Source organism: Muntiacus reevesi, chromosome 3 (assembly GCF_963930625.1).
Source record: "Muntiacus reevesi chromosome 3, mMunRee1.1, whole genome shotgun sequence".
NCBI lineage: Eukaryota > Metazoa > Chordata > Mammalia > Artiodactyla > Cervidae > Muntiacus > Muntiacus reevesi.
The window spans coordinates 249,031,561-249,046,796 of record NC_089251.1 but is presented as its reverse complement, the minus strand read 5'-3'; the positions used below and the strand labels follow the sequence as shown (position 1 = coordinate 249,046,796).

At 33.0% G+C, this 15,236-nt stretch overlaps 1 protein-coding gene and 1 long non-coding RNA gene across 7 annotated transcripts in view; both read left to right on the top strand.

Annotated features, from left to right (window-relative positions):
• Nucleotides 1–14,976, top strand: part of LNPK (lunapark, ER junction formation factor) — an 87,462-nt gene extending 72,486 nt beyond the window's left edge. For 4 of the 6 annotated variants that reach the window (XM_065931797.1, XM_065931794.1, XM_065931792.1 and 1 more), the window contains 4 exons: nucleotides 2,560–2,665; nucleotides 4,101–4,171; nucleotides 4,970–5,140; nucleotides 12,643–14,976. In XM_065931797.1, the coding sequence (XP_065787869.1) occupies nucleotides 2,560–2,665; nucleotides 4,101–4,171; nucleotides 4,970–5,140; nucleotides 12,643–12,878 (584 nt within the window). In that variant the 3' untranslated portion in view covers nucleotides 12,879–14,976. Of the gene's footprint in view, nucleotides 1–2,559; nucleotides 2,666–4,100; nucleotides 4,172–4,969; nucleotides 5,141–6,682; nucleotides 6,766–12,642 lie in introns of all 6 variants that reach the window. The other 2 variants (XM_065931796.1, XM_065931795.1) reach the window with 1 other exon arrangement.
• The window catches only part of LOC136163487 (uncharacterized), a 490,623-nt gene that overhangs the window by 328,932 nt on the left and 146,455 nt on the right, over nucleotides 1–15,236 (top strand). The gene's annotated exons all lie outside the window — the stretch shown is intronic.

Below are 15,236 nucleotides of genomic sequence, written 5' to 3'. Positions count from 1 at the left end.
TTTTTGTTGTTGCCTTATTAGCTATAGTGCTTTTTTGTTGTTATTTTAGTGGGTACTTTAGAGTTTGCAGTATGTATCATTAATTTATCATAGCTCGTGTCAAATGGTATGACACCAGTTCTCATATAGATTAAGAATCAAATTACAGTATTCTTAATGTTTCTCTCCCCTTGGCCTTTGTGGTATTGTTGTCATACATTTTACTTATACATGTGTTGTAAACCCCACAAGGAATTACAGATATCCTCTGCAGTTTGAAAGTTCACTTTACACCACTTTGATTTTATGAAAGACCTACATTAGTGCCTGTTTCCACTAATTGAAAGAATCAGAAGAAGGTTTTCGCTTTTACAAAAAAAGATGAAAAGCGAAAATAGCGTTCAGCATTTGTTTTGCAGCGAGCCGTTGTAGAGGCAGCGTGCATCCTGAGCAGCAAGAGTGGCACCACCAAGCTCCTTCCCTGGGAACTACACTCAGCATCTCATCATCAAGCCGCCATAGCTTTGAACTTTGTCTGTGAGCATCTGTGCTTTGTCTCAATTTATTTTGTGCATCCGTTAGCAAGATGTGTCCTAAGGTAATTGCTTCTTCACTTTATGCCATTTTGGCTTACGAAAGCTTTCATGGGAACTTATGGATGGCAAGGGAAACCTGTATTACTTTTTCTTTAAGCCATCAATTGTTTTTTAAAGCAATATAAATAATGTTTTATATATTTACCCACATGGTAACCATTTTAAGTACTCTTTCTTTTGTGTGATCCAGTTTTCTGTCTGGTGTCAGTTTCCTTCTGCGTGAAGGATTTCTTTTAACATTTCTTATAGTACAGTTCTGTTAGTTATGAATTCTTTCAGTTTTGTATGTCTGAAAAAAGTCTTCATTTTGCCTTCATTTTTAAAAGATGTCTTCACTAATACAGGTAGTTTCACTAATTTGATAGTTTTTCTTTCAGAACTTTAAAGATACTGTTTCATTGTCTTCTCGCTTGCTTATTTTCTGATGAGTAATCTGTCATTCTTATCTTTGTTTCTCTGTACTAATGTATCTTTTTCTGACTGCTTTTAAGATTTTCTGTCACTGGTTTTAAGAAGGTTGATTATGCTGTATCGTGGTGCAAAATTGTTTCTTGTACTTAGGGTTTGTTGATATTCTTGGGTCTGTATGTTTACAGTTTTCATCAGGTTTTGAAATTTTGTGCATTATTTCTTTGAGTCAATTTTTCTTCCTCTCTTCTTCTGAACTCCAATTATATGTATACTAGATGCTTGAGGTTATTACACAGCTCACTGAAGATTTGTTCATTTAAAAATCTTTTTAGTCTTTGTGTTTCATTTTGCATGGCTTCTATTGCTATCTTCAGATTTACTAATTTTTTTGTGATGTCAAAACTGCTGTTCATTTCATCTGTGAATTTTCAAATCTAAGACATTGTAGATTTCATCTGTAGAGGTTCAGTTTGGATCTTTTATAAATTTTTTTCATGTCTCTGCTTAACATATTACAGTTTTCGCCTAGATTCTCAAGCATATGGAATATAGTCAAAATAAGTGTTTTAATATGTTTGTCTCTTAATGCTATCATCTCCATCATTTCTGGGTCACTTTTGATTGATTCTTCTTATTATGGGTTTTATTTTCTTGCCAGTTTGCATGACTAATAATTTTTTATCTGATGTCAGACATTGTAAATTTTGCCATATTGGGTACAGGATATTTTTAAATTACTGTACAGGGCCTCTCTGAATATTTACCCAGTGACCTGTGAGTTATGAAGTTTTCCATCCTGGCTGGTGGGAACATGTGATGTTTTTGGCCCCATGTGAGCACTGGTACCTTTCGTATTTTGGGGGCAGTTCTTTCTCTGTCCTCAGGTGGTTTTTCGCATTTGCATCCTGGGCATATCTTTGGTGTTCTGGCTTTCTGCATTCCCTCCTCTCTGGTACTGTTCCCAGTGAACTCAGCCTGCCTTGTCCTCTCCAGCGTTCCAGCTTTCTCTCTTCAACTCAGGGAGACTAATGAACTTCACCTGGATTTACTCTGCCTGAGTTGCTATCTGGAAAACTCTCCAGGCAATAAGTTGGGGCAGTTGTAGGGCTCATCTTATTTGCTTTATGTGTCTCAGGGATCTTTATCCTACATTACTTGATATCCAGTGTCTCTAAAACCATTGCATAATATATTTTACATGGTATTTTAGTTGTTTTAAGTGGGAGATTAAATCTGACTCTGATTACTGTATCATGGTACAAAGTGTAAGTCTCCTAGTTTATTATTACATAAACTTTTAAGAGTCTGAGCATTTAAAAAATTAATTTGTACAGAACTCAACATAGTTTTATTCCTTAATAGATTATGTTGCTGGTTCTAATATAGCACATATATAAATATATTTTTGTAGTGTAGTATTTTTAATGAAAATTTGAATACAGAGATGATAATATCATTTCTGTTTTGTTAAAATCATTTAAAAACTCTTAATGAGCATAGGTAGTTCTTGGCAACTGAATTGAAGTTTAAATGTATTTTACACATATAAATTTTGTGTATATTTATTTACTAGGTCTTCATCCTCCTGGTCCACCTTTAGCAAGACCCATTCTGCCTCGAGAACGAGGTGCTCTGGATAGAATTGTTGAATATTTAGTTGGTGATGGTCCACAGAACAGGTAATGTTTACTAGGGTGTAGCTAAATGAAAATGAAGAAAGTTTATTGGTCAGAGTGGGGGTGTGTGTGTGTGTGTACGCACATGTGCACATGTACTAAATGTTCTATGATTTTGTGATTCTTGTCTCCTGACTTTAGAACATAATGGAGTATTTTATGGCCCTGCAAAAGAGTACATGCTCAGTTATTTTTCAGTAGTAGACTAGATAAAGTATTTGGATAAAATATTTTAAAACATATTATATATAACAAAACAATATTGTAACTGCTGTTATAACCCTGCTATAACATTAGTTTTAGAGAATTTGAATCATTTTGTTGCATCTTTTGAACTTGAAGAGTTTGTAAATAGTGAAAAGTTGGTAGGTTATAAGAAATGGAGTTTTATAGCTGTGAGTACTGGGCTTAATGATGCTGGTAATTTTAATAACAGTGAGGACAGTTTCATGTATTTGACACTAACAGTTCCAAAATGCTTCTCCAGTTATTTTAATTGATCTTTATAATAACTCTAGGATTATAAGTATGATATGAGCAGAGCAAACATCATAGTATAGACTTTTAAATAATTCTTAAGGTATTTTAAGAATAGATATTTGACAAGGTTATTGGTTAATATTATTGTCTTTTTTTTTTCATTTATTTTTATTAGTTGGAGGCTAATTACTTTACAGTATTGTAGTGGTTTTTGCCATACATTGACATGAATCAGCCATGGATTTACATGTGTTCCCCATCCTGATCCCTGCTCCCGCCTCCCTCCCCATCCCGTCCCTCTGGATCTTAATAAAGAGACTAGAATTTAATTTTAATGTGAAAAATTATATGTTCTTCAAAACAGATAGAATGTTGTTTGCTAGGGCCAGGTATTTATTAAGTACTTACTTGGAGAACAGAAAGGGTATATAAATAGAAAATGTGGAAGATGTTTAAGTGTAACTGGGATAGCTAAGAAATCATGATATACAGAAATTAACCTTTGGACTGGACTAAACAAAATTAAATTAATTTCTTTACTACAAGACTTCACAGAGGTTTTAATAATACTCATTTGTGAATCTCTAAGAGGCTTCATCTTTTCTACTCTTTATCTGACAGATTTGGGGTCTATCATCCCCAGGAATATATGTTAGGAAACATTAAAAATAAGTGTTCTGTTATCAAATACATTTCTGCTTACTTAATAAGAAAATTCTATTTGTTTCTTAGTTTATTTTTAATTTGATATATAATATTTTAAAATAATTGAAATTTTGACTGTTGTCATAAAGAGTGTTGTTTATTGTTTACAAAGTAATATCTGTTATGGCACATCTAGCTACATTAAATGCTATGTAATCTAACTGTGTACTTTAACTGTGATGGCTAAAGTAGCTTCTCCTGCTTGTTTTGTCTGCATTTGTAACTGATCTGTTCATTTTTCCTTTCGCTGTAGGTATGCTCTTATATGTCAGCAGTGTTTTTCTCACAATGGCATGGCTTTGAAAGAAGAATTTGAGTACATTGGTAAGAATTATTTGGCAGTTAGATTTTAAATATTTTACTCTTAAATATTTCATTCTGTGCCAATTCCCATGTAATGCCATTTTGTTTTAGGTATCACTCTGTATATGTTGTTCAGGCATATTATAGAACACAGAGCAAAGTAGAAAAGACAGCTCAGGTTTTTTCTTCATACAATGTACAACTTCTAGGCTAGCTATTCTTTTTTTTTTTTTTTTTAGGCTAGCTATTCTTAAATTTTCACTGTGCATCAGAATTATCTTGGAGAGCTTTTAAACATTGTGATGCCCAGATTCCACCTACAAATAATCTGCTTTAGTTGATCTGAGGTGGGGCCCAGGCATCAGCATTTTTTTAAAGCTCTTCAGAATATTTTCATGTGCAGCTACTGTTTAAAAGTATTGAACTAAATTAATCATGCTTCTCAAATATAACATGCAGCATTTTGGGGGGCAGATGAGTAAAGTTCTGGCTTTTAAGATACCTAGTGGTGACTAGAAATGTAATCTCTGTAATACATTTAGATCATTATTATTGTTTTGCTATTAGTTAACCTGCTATGTAACTTATTATCTTTGCTGCTTTAAATTGATATTATAATTCTAATAATAATTTTAAAATATGCTTTAAAATAAACTTTGGTTAGAACACCTGCCATAATATTATGAAAACTATGTGTAATTTCACAAGGAATAAATGGCTTTTGAAAGGTTCTTTGTAAAAATAACCTTGAGGGTTACTTGATTAGTCCTTAAAGTTTCTTTGGTTAATGGTATCTTTTTTTTTTTTAATTCTCTACAGCTTTTCGTTGTGCCTACTGTTTTTTCTTGAATCCTGCAAGAAAAACCAGACCCCAGGCTCCAAGACTTCCAGAATTTAGTTTTGAAAAGAGGCAGGCATTGGAAGGCTCAAGCACAGTTGGCACCTTGCCCTCAGCAAGCATAATTTCATCAGAGAACCAGATCAGTGAGGGTATGAATGTGTTAATTAAAAAGTTTTGTCTCTTGATAATGTTTGCTTTCAACAATAAAGGCATAAATGTTTTAGACAAAAATGGATCAGATTTTGCAGCATGCATATATCAAGTATTGCTCTGATATTATGGGCTCCTATGCAATTGGTTTGATGTGTTTGAGTTTTAAAATATATATTGTGTTAAGCAGGATCTAGAAATAGCTTGGTAAATATTATTTATGGAGTTATCTTTTTAATTAACTGTTGGGAGATTTAACTAGTAATACTTTCATGGAATTGTTTTTCAGTTTATGTAAATGAAGCAGATTTAAGACAATTATGAAGCCACTACTCATAAGGGTCAATTTCTTATAATAATTGTAGTTAACACTGATAAATATAGGTTTGTGCCTTACCATTTCTATGACTAGAAGTTACTCGAAAACAGGAAACTCTGAAGTTGAAAAATCAGCCTTATATTCTTTGGATGACTATATTAACAGGACTGGTGTTCCTTTGAAATAGGCAATTTATCGAGGTCCACAGGATTTAATATTGGTGATGAATGCCTTTGTTGTAAAGCAACCTTATTTTAAAGAAATGGAAGTTATCAGGATTCATTGAGTTTTAGAACTTATCTTTCAGTTCTGTTTTAGGAATTCCTGAGGAAGTTTCATGAAAAAACGGAAAAGATGAGATGGAAGATCTGACTATTAATTGCCAACTATTTCTTGTTATTAATATTGGGTGAGGAACTATTTGTTAAGCAGCTCTGAATTATGAAGATTGCAAAAGTTATGACACAGTCCCTGATGCTTCACCCGTACAGAAAAAAAAAAAATCCATATGGGAAATTTCGTTCACATAGTTTAAGGTAGCAGTCAGTATTCAGTCTTTTAGCTTCAGGAAGTTATCATTTACATATATTTGATTTCTTTATAAAATCACTGAGTAGTGAAAAAAGTGCTTTAACTGAGAATAATATACAAGGCAGTGAATTTTCACATATCTGATGTTTAGTATGAGAATTTGACTATATTTGTTTTTTTAAACTTTGAAGAATACACCTAAAATATGTGTGTTGACTTGGGCTTGGCTTTTGGCTTACTAACAAATATCAAAATGAATTTGAATACAGATAGCCATGACAAGAGGCCTGTGTACTTCAACACTGAATCATTATATTTGTCTTCTCCATGTCTGCAACATCAACTCCAAACACAATGTCAGACTTTTTTCTTTTGCTTAAGTCATGCTCTGAGCTGCATGCTGTCACATGCAAATCATCTGCCTTGCCATTGCAGCCTCTTGGAACTGAAAATTAAAGAATTCCAACCTGAAGATGCCTAGAGGAAAAATTGGAGTCCCTGCCATGAGTAACTTTTCTTATGAAAGCTAAAGTGAATATTTAAAAGCCAATAGTTGGGACAAAAAAAGAAAAAACAGCCAACAAAATAGATATCTTGATAATGAGTCCCATGCTTTGTATCTTCTGCTAAGGTCAAGATGCAAAGTTAGCAAACCACACCCAGCTATACCTTTCCTTCTCATCTAATCTAGGAGGAGCAATACCCCAGATGTCTCATTTTCTGTCAGAAACCTCCAGAATGAAGTCTAACTGGCTCAAACTCAACCCTAATAAGGTAACGTTAATAGGTGAAGACATTGAGGCAAGGTATGATAGCTCCACAATGCTAGACACTGAAGCAACAATTCCATTTGGTTAAGATAGTCACTATAGTAGTAACTTCTTCATTCTTCTCTTTGGATTCATCAAAATGGCTATTATGAGCATCGTTTTACTTCTTTGGTTTGTCAGAAGACAAAATTTTTTCCAAGACTCTTGTCTCAACACTGTGATATACCGTTATCAATTTCAAGCTGGATTCCATTAGTAAATGGCAGGAAGTATTTCTGATGAAGAGATGAAGCTACATTTATTTTAACACTGGTGGCATACCTTTATGATTAAATTGAACTGTGAAGTAAGGAGCATATCATCTCAATCAGCTCCTCCCTCTGTTGACAGCCAATGTGATTAAGGGCTTAGATTGCTGATTTCTACACTTTTGTGTAGAAAAATTACACAAAACTTAGGGTCTGAAAGAAAAACTTTCCTGTTTTAATTTTTATATGTTTTTTAAACTATTGAACCAGCTTCTTGAAATTGCATTACTGAATTTACAGCTGGAACCAAAAGGTAACTTTCTTTCGTCTGAATGTTTTTTCCAAAGAATAATTCATAACTGTTTATGTGAATCTAGAATTAATGCAAGAAATCCTTTTTTCAATTTATGATGCAAGACTTTACATTTTGTCTTCATTCTACTGGAATATTTTGCATTTAGGATGAGGCATAAGGCTTTTGAAATTTTTGGATCACTCTTGGAACAACACATGAAACCTTGGAAAGTTTTCATCAAAGAAGGAACGCTAGAAGAAAGAATTTCCTCCTGTTAACTGCTCATTTGAATTCCTAAAATTTTTTCTAAAACTATGTACACAGATGTTTTGGTAATAAACTATTAGAGAAAACAAAAAAATTAAGATTGTCTCTTTATCCTAAGAGCATACTAGATATGGTATGCCAAAGTAATGAGCTGGTTTTTAGTTTCCTTGGTTTCTTTTATTGTGAAGTGAATAGTACAGTAATATTTGAGTGTCTGCTAAGCCATGTTAAAATCAGTTTATCAGTTTTTCTTCTTTTTTAAATGTGTTTTTCAAAATAATTGATTCATAGCATTCTTTTTGTTAGATATGGTAATAATTAGAGTACAAGAGTACTACACTGTTAATATTCCAGTATAGTGATTTGGAGTTAGCATGCTTAAAAAACATTAATATTGTTTTCATTGTTCAGTTATATTTAGTTAGATTTTATGTAATTATTTTAGTAGAATATAGCTTTTATTCACTGGAAATAACTTGCTAGTAATAAAACTCATGGCATCTACTTAGTACTATCAAAAATAGCAAGTAAAATTTATATAAGGTAAAATTTATCTTGATAATCTGATTTTTGCTCTTCCCTTTCTTTTGTTTAAGCAATGTACTGTTACCATTAGGTTAGGTTGAACTAGGGAAAGTTCTGTTTTTAGTTTTGCTTACTAGGTGCTTTAGGAAATTGTACTATTTGATAATGTAGATTTTATTGAATTCTATGTATCAGATCAGAAAAACTTATGTCTATTTTTAGCTATGTATAGCTTACCCAAGATGTAAACTTGCCTATAATATGTTTTTTTCATGCTTGTTTTAGACATAGAGATCTTTTAGCCTTTTGATTTCCTTTTCTGAAACACCTTCACCTAATAGTTTTACATTATTGCTTAATAATGACATTCTAATTCATCTAATGGATTTGTTCACAAACGGTAAATAATTACACATCATTTTTATGTTTAAAATGAGCTATTTTCTCCTAAGTGGTTATCATTTATTTGAATTTTATTCATTGAGCCATTAAGTTGCATTGTGGGATGAAATTCATGTCTTTAGTCCTTGAATATAAGCTGGCTGTTTTTCTTAAGGTAGAAAAATCTTTAAAAAACTTTAAAATCTGTGAGTTAGAGAAAATTGTCCATTTTAATTTAACAAATGTCTTTTGGGTTAATTTTATAGTCTGTACATACAGTAGGTACTGATGTGTTAGCAAGGCAAAATTTTTTTTAAGTTATTGTAAAAAGGAATAAGAAGTAAGAATCTAAATCACCAAAATATTAGGAGTTTTGGAATACATAATATAAGTAGAATCATGTATTTTGCTGCAGAAATTATGTGTTTCTTTTGGAGATGTGTGAAATTGATTTGTTAACTATTCTTTAATTTTTTTAGAGAATTATCCTTTCAAGAGCTAGAATAAAAACCTAAAGGGACGATGGTCTTCTTAAATGATTTGCATGTTTGTGGTTTATAGGTGAGGCAGTGGTGGTGTTCATTATACAGTTACATTCAGTTTTATGAGGTTGAGCTGCCTAGGTGAACTGAAGCTTTACCCAAACAACCAGAAGCCAATTGTTACAATTTGGTGGGAAAAGCTTTTCTCTCAAGAATATTGGGGTAGGAGAGTAGAAGGGAGAGGAGTCAGGTAAGGAACAAATCCCATGGGTCATTTTTGTTTTATCACATTGTGATAGATTGTTTTCTTGGCATTACAGTTGTCAAAGGTGATTTTAAAAATTTTCTTACAGATGGAATTAGGTCATTCGGGTAACCTTGTATTAATTTTAGTCTTAAGCTGGTGCTGAACAGGGGAGAGTAGACCTGTTTAAATAGTGTGAACATGAAATATGGTTTCTCTTTTGGTATTTTATGCCCAAATATTGACATCTACTGTAATGAATTTTATACCACCAAGCTATTATATATAAACTACAGCTTCACAGAAAAAATTTACTGTTTTTATTAGAACAGACAAATGATACTCTCCCACAGAAATAAAGTAAGTACTTTTGGAATATATTTAATAGTGTTTTTATAAAGTTCTGTGGTTTAGTTATTAAACTGGTATGTAATTAAATCTCTGTTAATCTTGTGCACCTAGTTCACTTAAAGCTTGTTGGGGTGACCTCTCATGAAATGATATTGACATCCATACATTGAATATCTATGTTGTTTAGACTAGCTGATATCTGCATTATAGGTATCATGACACATACCAAATTTTTATAGCATTAACTGCTATTAATATTACTTTTCTACAGATTAACTTGGGGGAAGAAAAGTAGTCATTAATAGGCTTTTTGTTTTCAAACCCTGTTCATCGTTTCACCATTTTTTAGTCTCTTGTGTATTTTCTGAAATACAGTATTGATGAGCAAGCTTTGTATATAATGCTATTTTCTGATTATGAAAATAATTGACTTTCATAGAATTCACATGGTATTTCTTAGAATTCACCTCTATAGACATTAAAAAAAGTTAAGTATTATACTTTTTCTCTTTGTATTAACTGCTTCTTTAAGATCCCAGAATTTTAAAATTTGCATTGTATTTGACTAGGGATATGTCTGTTTCTGAAAATAATTATATTACAAAGCTTTAATATGATAAATCATAAACTTTGATACCTCTCCTGTTTAATACTGAGTTAATCTGTCAAACAGATAACAAACTATGTGGGCCCATGTTCACTGAAGCATGTTTATTGATAAGTTGAGTCCTGAGTTCTGAGCTTTTTATTTTTTTATTTCATGTAACTTTATTGGAGGGTTTACTAAATCATAATGACTTGTAAAATTCTTGGCAAGTAAGTATTGCTCTATGGCCAGAGAGTTGTAGAAAACCATGACTCTTAGAATTCTACCCTGGATAAATTCTGTGAAGGTAGAATTACAAATGGTTATTGACTTCCCTTGTGGCTCAGCTGGTAAAGAATCCGCCTGCAAGGTGGGAGACCTGGGTTCAATCCCTGGGTTGGCAAGATCCCCTGGAGAAGGGAAGGGCTATCCAGTCCAGTATTCTCCATGGGGTTGCAAAGGGTTGGACATGACTGAGTGACTTTCACTTATTGACTCCTGAAGTTTTCCACTGAAGAGTTTGCTTGCCCTTGTAGCAGAAATGGTCTGTACATGTCCATAGAGTTTCATTTCACTTTCTGCTTTTCCTTTGACCACTGGATATAACACAACTTCATATAACACAACTCGACCTACTGCTTTTCAACTTTGGATTTTTGTAAGATTCCAAGTGGTGCACAGTGCCATTTTATGTTCCTTTTACAATAAAAATAGCATTTTTGTGACTTGTAAACATGCCTCATCTTTTTGTGAGCATATGAATTTTCCATACAGTAAACCTCATTAACTTGGATGTCCCTAGCTATGCAGTTTTGGCTTTTTGTTCTATATATAAAAAGAGAGAAAGAGATTGTAATTAATTCCATAAACTAGAGTCTAAAATGTCTGTTTAAAAATAAGTTAAAAAATTCTTTTCAACTCCACATAGAGTATGTGATATAGATAGTTTGTATTTATTAAAACTGATATGATAAAACCATGAATTTATAAAACCTCCATGTCAACAGGTGTGCATATTTTCTTTGAAAAGTATTGATTTTGTTATCAAAATGCTGGCAATTTACTATGTGCTAAGTTGCTTAAGTTGTGTCAGACTCTTTGCGCCTTTATGGACTATAGCCCACCTGATTCCTCTGTCCATGGGATTCTCCAGCAAGAATACTGGAGTGGGTTACTATTCTACAAGGAGCAAAACTAGAACATTTTACTAGTGTAAACTGCCCTGTCCTCCAGATTTTTGAATCAATAACATTTGTAATGTATTATAAGGGATCATCTGTGAGGGTATGAAAATCTCCTTATTTGCTTTGCTGATGTAGTTTAACCATATTTCTCCTAGCAATAATATTAGTTGCTATTTATTACAGAAACAAAACAAAACAAAAAAAAACACACAAAAAAGTTAGGTGTTTATCTTTGATTTGGAAATTGAGTGGCCCAAAACTCTGCTCCTGTCATTTCCTTCCCTATCCTATTCTTTAAACTTTGAAGAATTAAAGTTATTATTATTAAATTATTACTAAGAGATTTGAGTTTAATGAAACTCAAAAGGGAGTTTGAAGGGAGTAAACTTTCAGGTTAGGAACCAATGCCCTTACTTGGCCTCTGCTAATGGAGTCAGAGGCAAAAGACTCTTCCCTTTCTCTCCCTAGCATTCAAGGTATGTAGCATATTCTGACCCAGAGGTTTAAATCTCAAGGACTTGTCTTGCACAGGGATGAAGGAAGACTTGTCTTGACTTTGGAAAAGGTGAATCCAGACCCCCACAGTCATGGATAATAGAGATGTAAATCAGTGTGGGAAATCACACCACCTATACACACACATGCACACATACAAAGGTACACATTTACACATTGGTCACAGAGTTGCCTGGACGCAAGAGAGACTAGTTCCTTCAGGAAACATAATCTGGGAGTTAGTGCATTTGCTGTTTTTGCTGGGCTGTTGTCTTATAATACATAATTCTATTGGAATTTTGATATATTCGGACATTCAGCTTTCAAATCCATCTTTAGGAAAGTTCTGAAAGTTCATTTATTTTGTGAACAATGAGCTTTAGGTAAAATTATGTTTATGGGTATGTTTCCCCCAAATTGTTTTTTCCTTCATTCATACCATTTCATATATGGTATGCTATAGGGATAGGCTTCCAAAGTGGCTCAGTGGTAAAGAATCTGCCTGCCAGTGCAGGAGACCTGGGTTTGATCCTTGGGTTGGGAATATCCCCTGGAGAAGGGCATTCCAACCCACTCCAGTATTCTTGCCTGGAAGATCCCATGAACAGAAGAGTCTGGTGAGCTACAGTCCATGGGATCGCAAAAGAATCTACATGACTTAGCGGCTTGAGTATGCATGCATGATGTACTTAAGTACATTAAAAAGATATATTTTAAGGATAATGTTAGACTATTCTTCTGTTTCTTAGTCTCTATTTTCATGTGGTTATCTTATTTAGTAGTTACTGGCTATTCCTAAAGTCTTTACTCTTTATCTTTTCAGAATCTTTAGAAGAACAAGATGTTCTAGATAATAGTACAGAACAGACAGATGACAAAATACCAGATACGGAGCAGACAAACCCAGTGCTTGAACAAGCATCTGGCATAGAGGAACCAGAGGAGAAACAAGAGACCGAGAATGCAGAAACCTCAATGAGTGAAGACAAGCCAACAGTTCCCAGAGCTGATGCTGTTTCTGATCCTGAACTAAGTGGAGAATCTTTGACAATGCAGTAGATGCTTCCATGTGCCTTCAGCTGGATATTTGTAGTCTTGCTGATGTCAGTCATTGCTTTTTTAGGTGGTGCTTTCTTTTTTTTGCCCCCTCAAAGACATGCTTGGTATCGTTTGAATTTCAGATTGCCTAGCTATTTCAATATATCAAAGTTATGTCTACTCGGTATTAAAACTAAAAGCACGTAGTGTCAGTAAAGTAGAATCCTTTTGAATGTACAGAAACCCACACTGTTTAGGCAACATTTAGGTATTTTTTTCTGTTCTAAAAGTAAACAAATAGAAGTTTTGTTTTCTACTTGTGACCTGTAAATACATTTGGCATAGGAAGAACTTTGGTTAGGAAAAAGTTCTAATAACATTTGTTTTAAGAAATGAAACTCAATTAAGATTTTTAATACTTCATTATTAAAATGGATAGAATTTTAACTCTTGAGATATTTGCCAGGGGGTAAAATAATTTATTTAGGCATTTACATTAAGAGGTATGAAAGTTACTACAGTAACAATATAGGCATTTGTGTGAATTCTTAGTAAGAATGCAGTTGAACAGTCAAGTGCAGTGTTACTTTTGATGTCTCTTATATTGCAGCTGGGCCAGAGGTACCTGATGTATATAATTAGCTTATGTTTACATATTAACATATAGGAAATATCTCTGCACTTGACTGTACTTGAATTTTGAACATTATTTATATTTGTAAAATAATGATGATATTATAAGTGAATTTTGTGCTCTTATGTGTATTTTGTTAAGGAAAATAAAGATGATCTGGCAGCAGTTTCTTTTTGTTAAATATCTAGACTTCTTCAGACAATGATGACATAGCTACCTGAAAAGTCTTAGTAGGAAGAGCTCACAATTCAGTAAATGTATAGATTATGCTGAGAAAAATTATGATCTTTTTTTCAAATTTTACCTTTCAAGTTCAGAGAATTAGTGACATTTAGAGGTTCTAATCAGAGGTTAGATTTTTCTGATTCAGGAAAACCTTAGACCATTTGTAGTTTTTAATTTTGAGAGACATAGTTTTATGAGAATAGGCAGTTAATTACTAGTAGTTCATTGGACTTAATATGTGTATTAAGGATTAACTGTCAGTTTTTTGGACCCAGAATAGTAATTCTTGTTGTTAACTTTTCTATCTTCTTTTTATCTATTACTAAGAAAAAACTATCAAGTTATGCCAAAGGAAGGAATATACAGGAATGGTGTATATAGCAAGTATTTCTAAGTTACATATGGTTTGTTAAAAATTAAATAAAATACCATTTGTTATCATTTAAAAATTCATCTTTATGATTTAATATCTCATATCTGATAGGGTTTTTTAAGGAACCCAAATCTGTTAATGGTCTGAGAGTTTTCAAGATTATAGGATTGGGCTAGCTCTGCAGTCTTGGGCAAGTCACCTGACCTCACTGAGGTCATGTTTTTTCATTTTAAAATTGAAAGAATACCTACTTTTTGGAGTATGAGGACAATAAAAAGTAATTTAGGTAGTGGGCCTAGCTGACTGTCTGACAATAGATATTAAGTGGTAGCATTTTATACTCTTGATGTCTTTGTGAAATATGGAAGGGCTCTGAATTCTCCTTCTTGCAGATAAAGAAATGAAAAAACAATATGAAATATAATTTGGCTGTTCAGAATCAAGCCAAAGTTTTCTGCATCAGGTTTTCTTTATCATATACATGTATATAAATGCATAGATTAAGGAAATAGGAACCTGAAACTGTGGAATATAATAATACTACAGAATATAGTCTCCTTTCTTTCTTTTTTGATGAAGCCCATCAGTTTTTTTGATATGTGTGTTATTGGCCCATAACAATTTAGTAACACTTTGCGGAGTCTTCTTGTTATAAAACATTCAAATTCTGAAAAATGACTAATCTGAGATTAATCTCAGTAATCTCAGATAATCTCAAATTAAATTATATTTTAATTTAGTGATAGAATTAAGTAGATATCAGAAGTATCTATGGAAGAAGGTTAAAATAGGTAAATTAATGTAACGGGTAACATGCTGTAATCATGTAGTACCTATTAAAATAGAAAAGTTTCTTCTGATATTGTAATAAACAGTTAATGGTTGAAGAGTGGTATAATGTCCTATTTCTGATTATTAAGACTAGTATAAATGAGGAAAAGCAAACTAATCAGTGCTGTTAGCTAGAGTAACCTTCCCTTCCCTACTTACTAATGCTCAACAGGTCATCATCTAAACTGCTCACTGTGCCCTTAGCGTAATCTGCAAACATGTCTGGCTTTTCTCTCCATCTCTCTTCCACCATTGTGCTGTAGCCTTAGGGTGTCTTTCAATTTTCTGACTAAGCTAAACCCTTTGCCACCTTAGG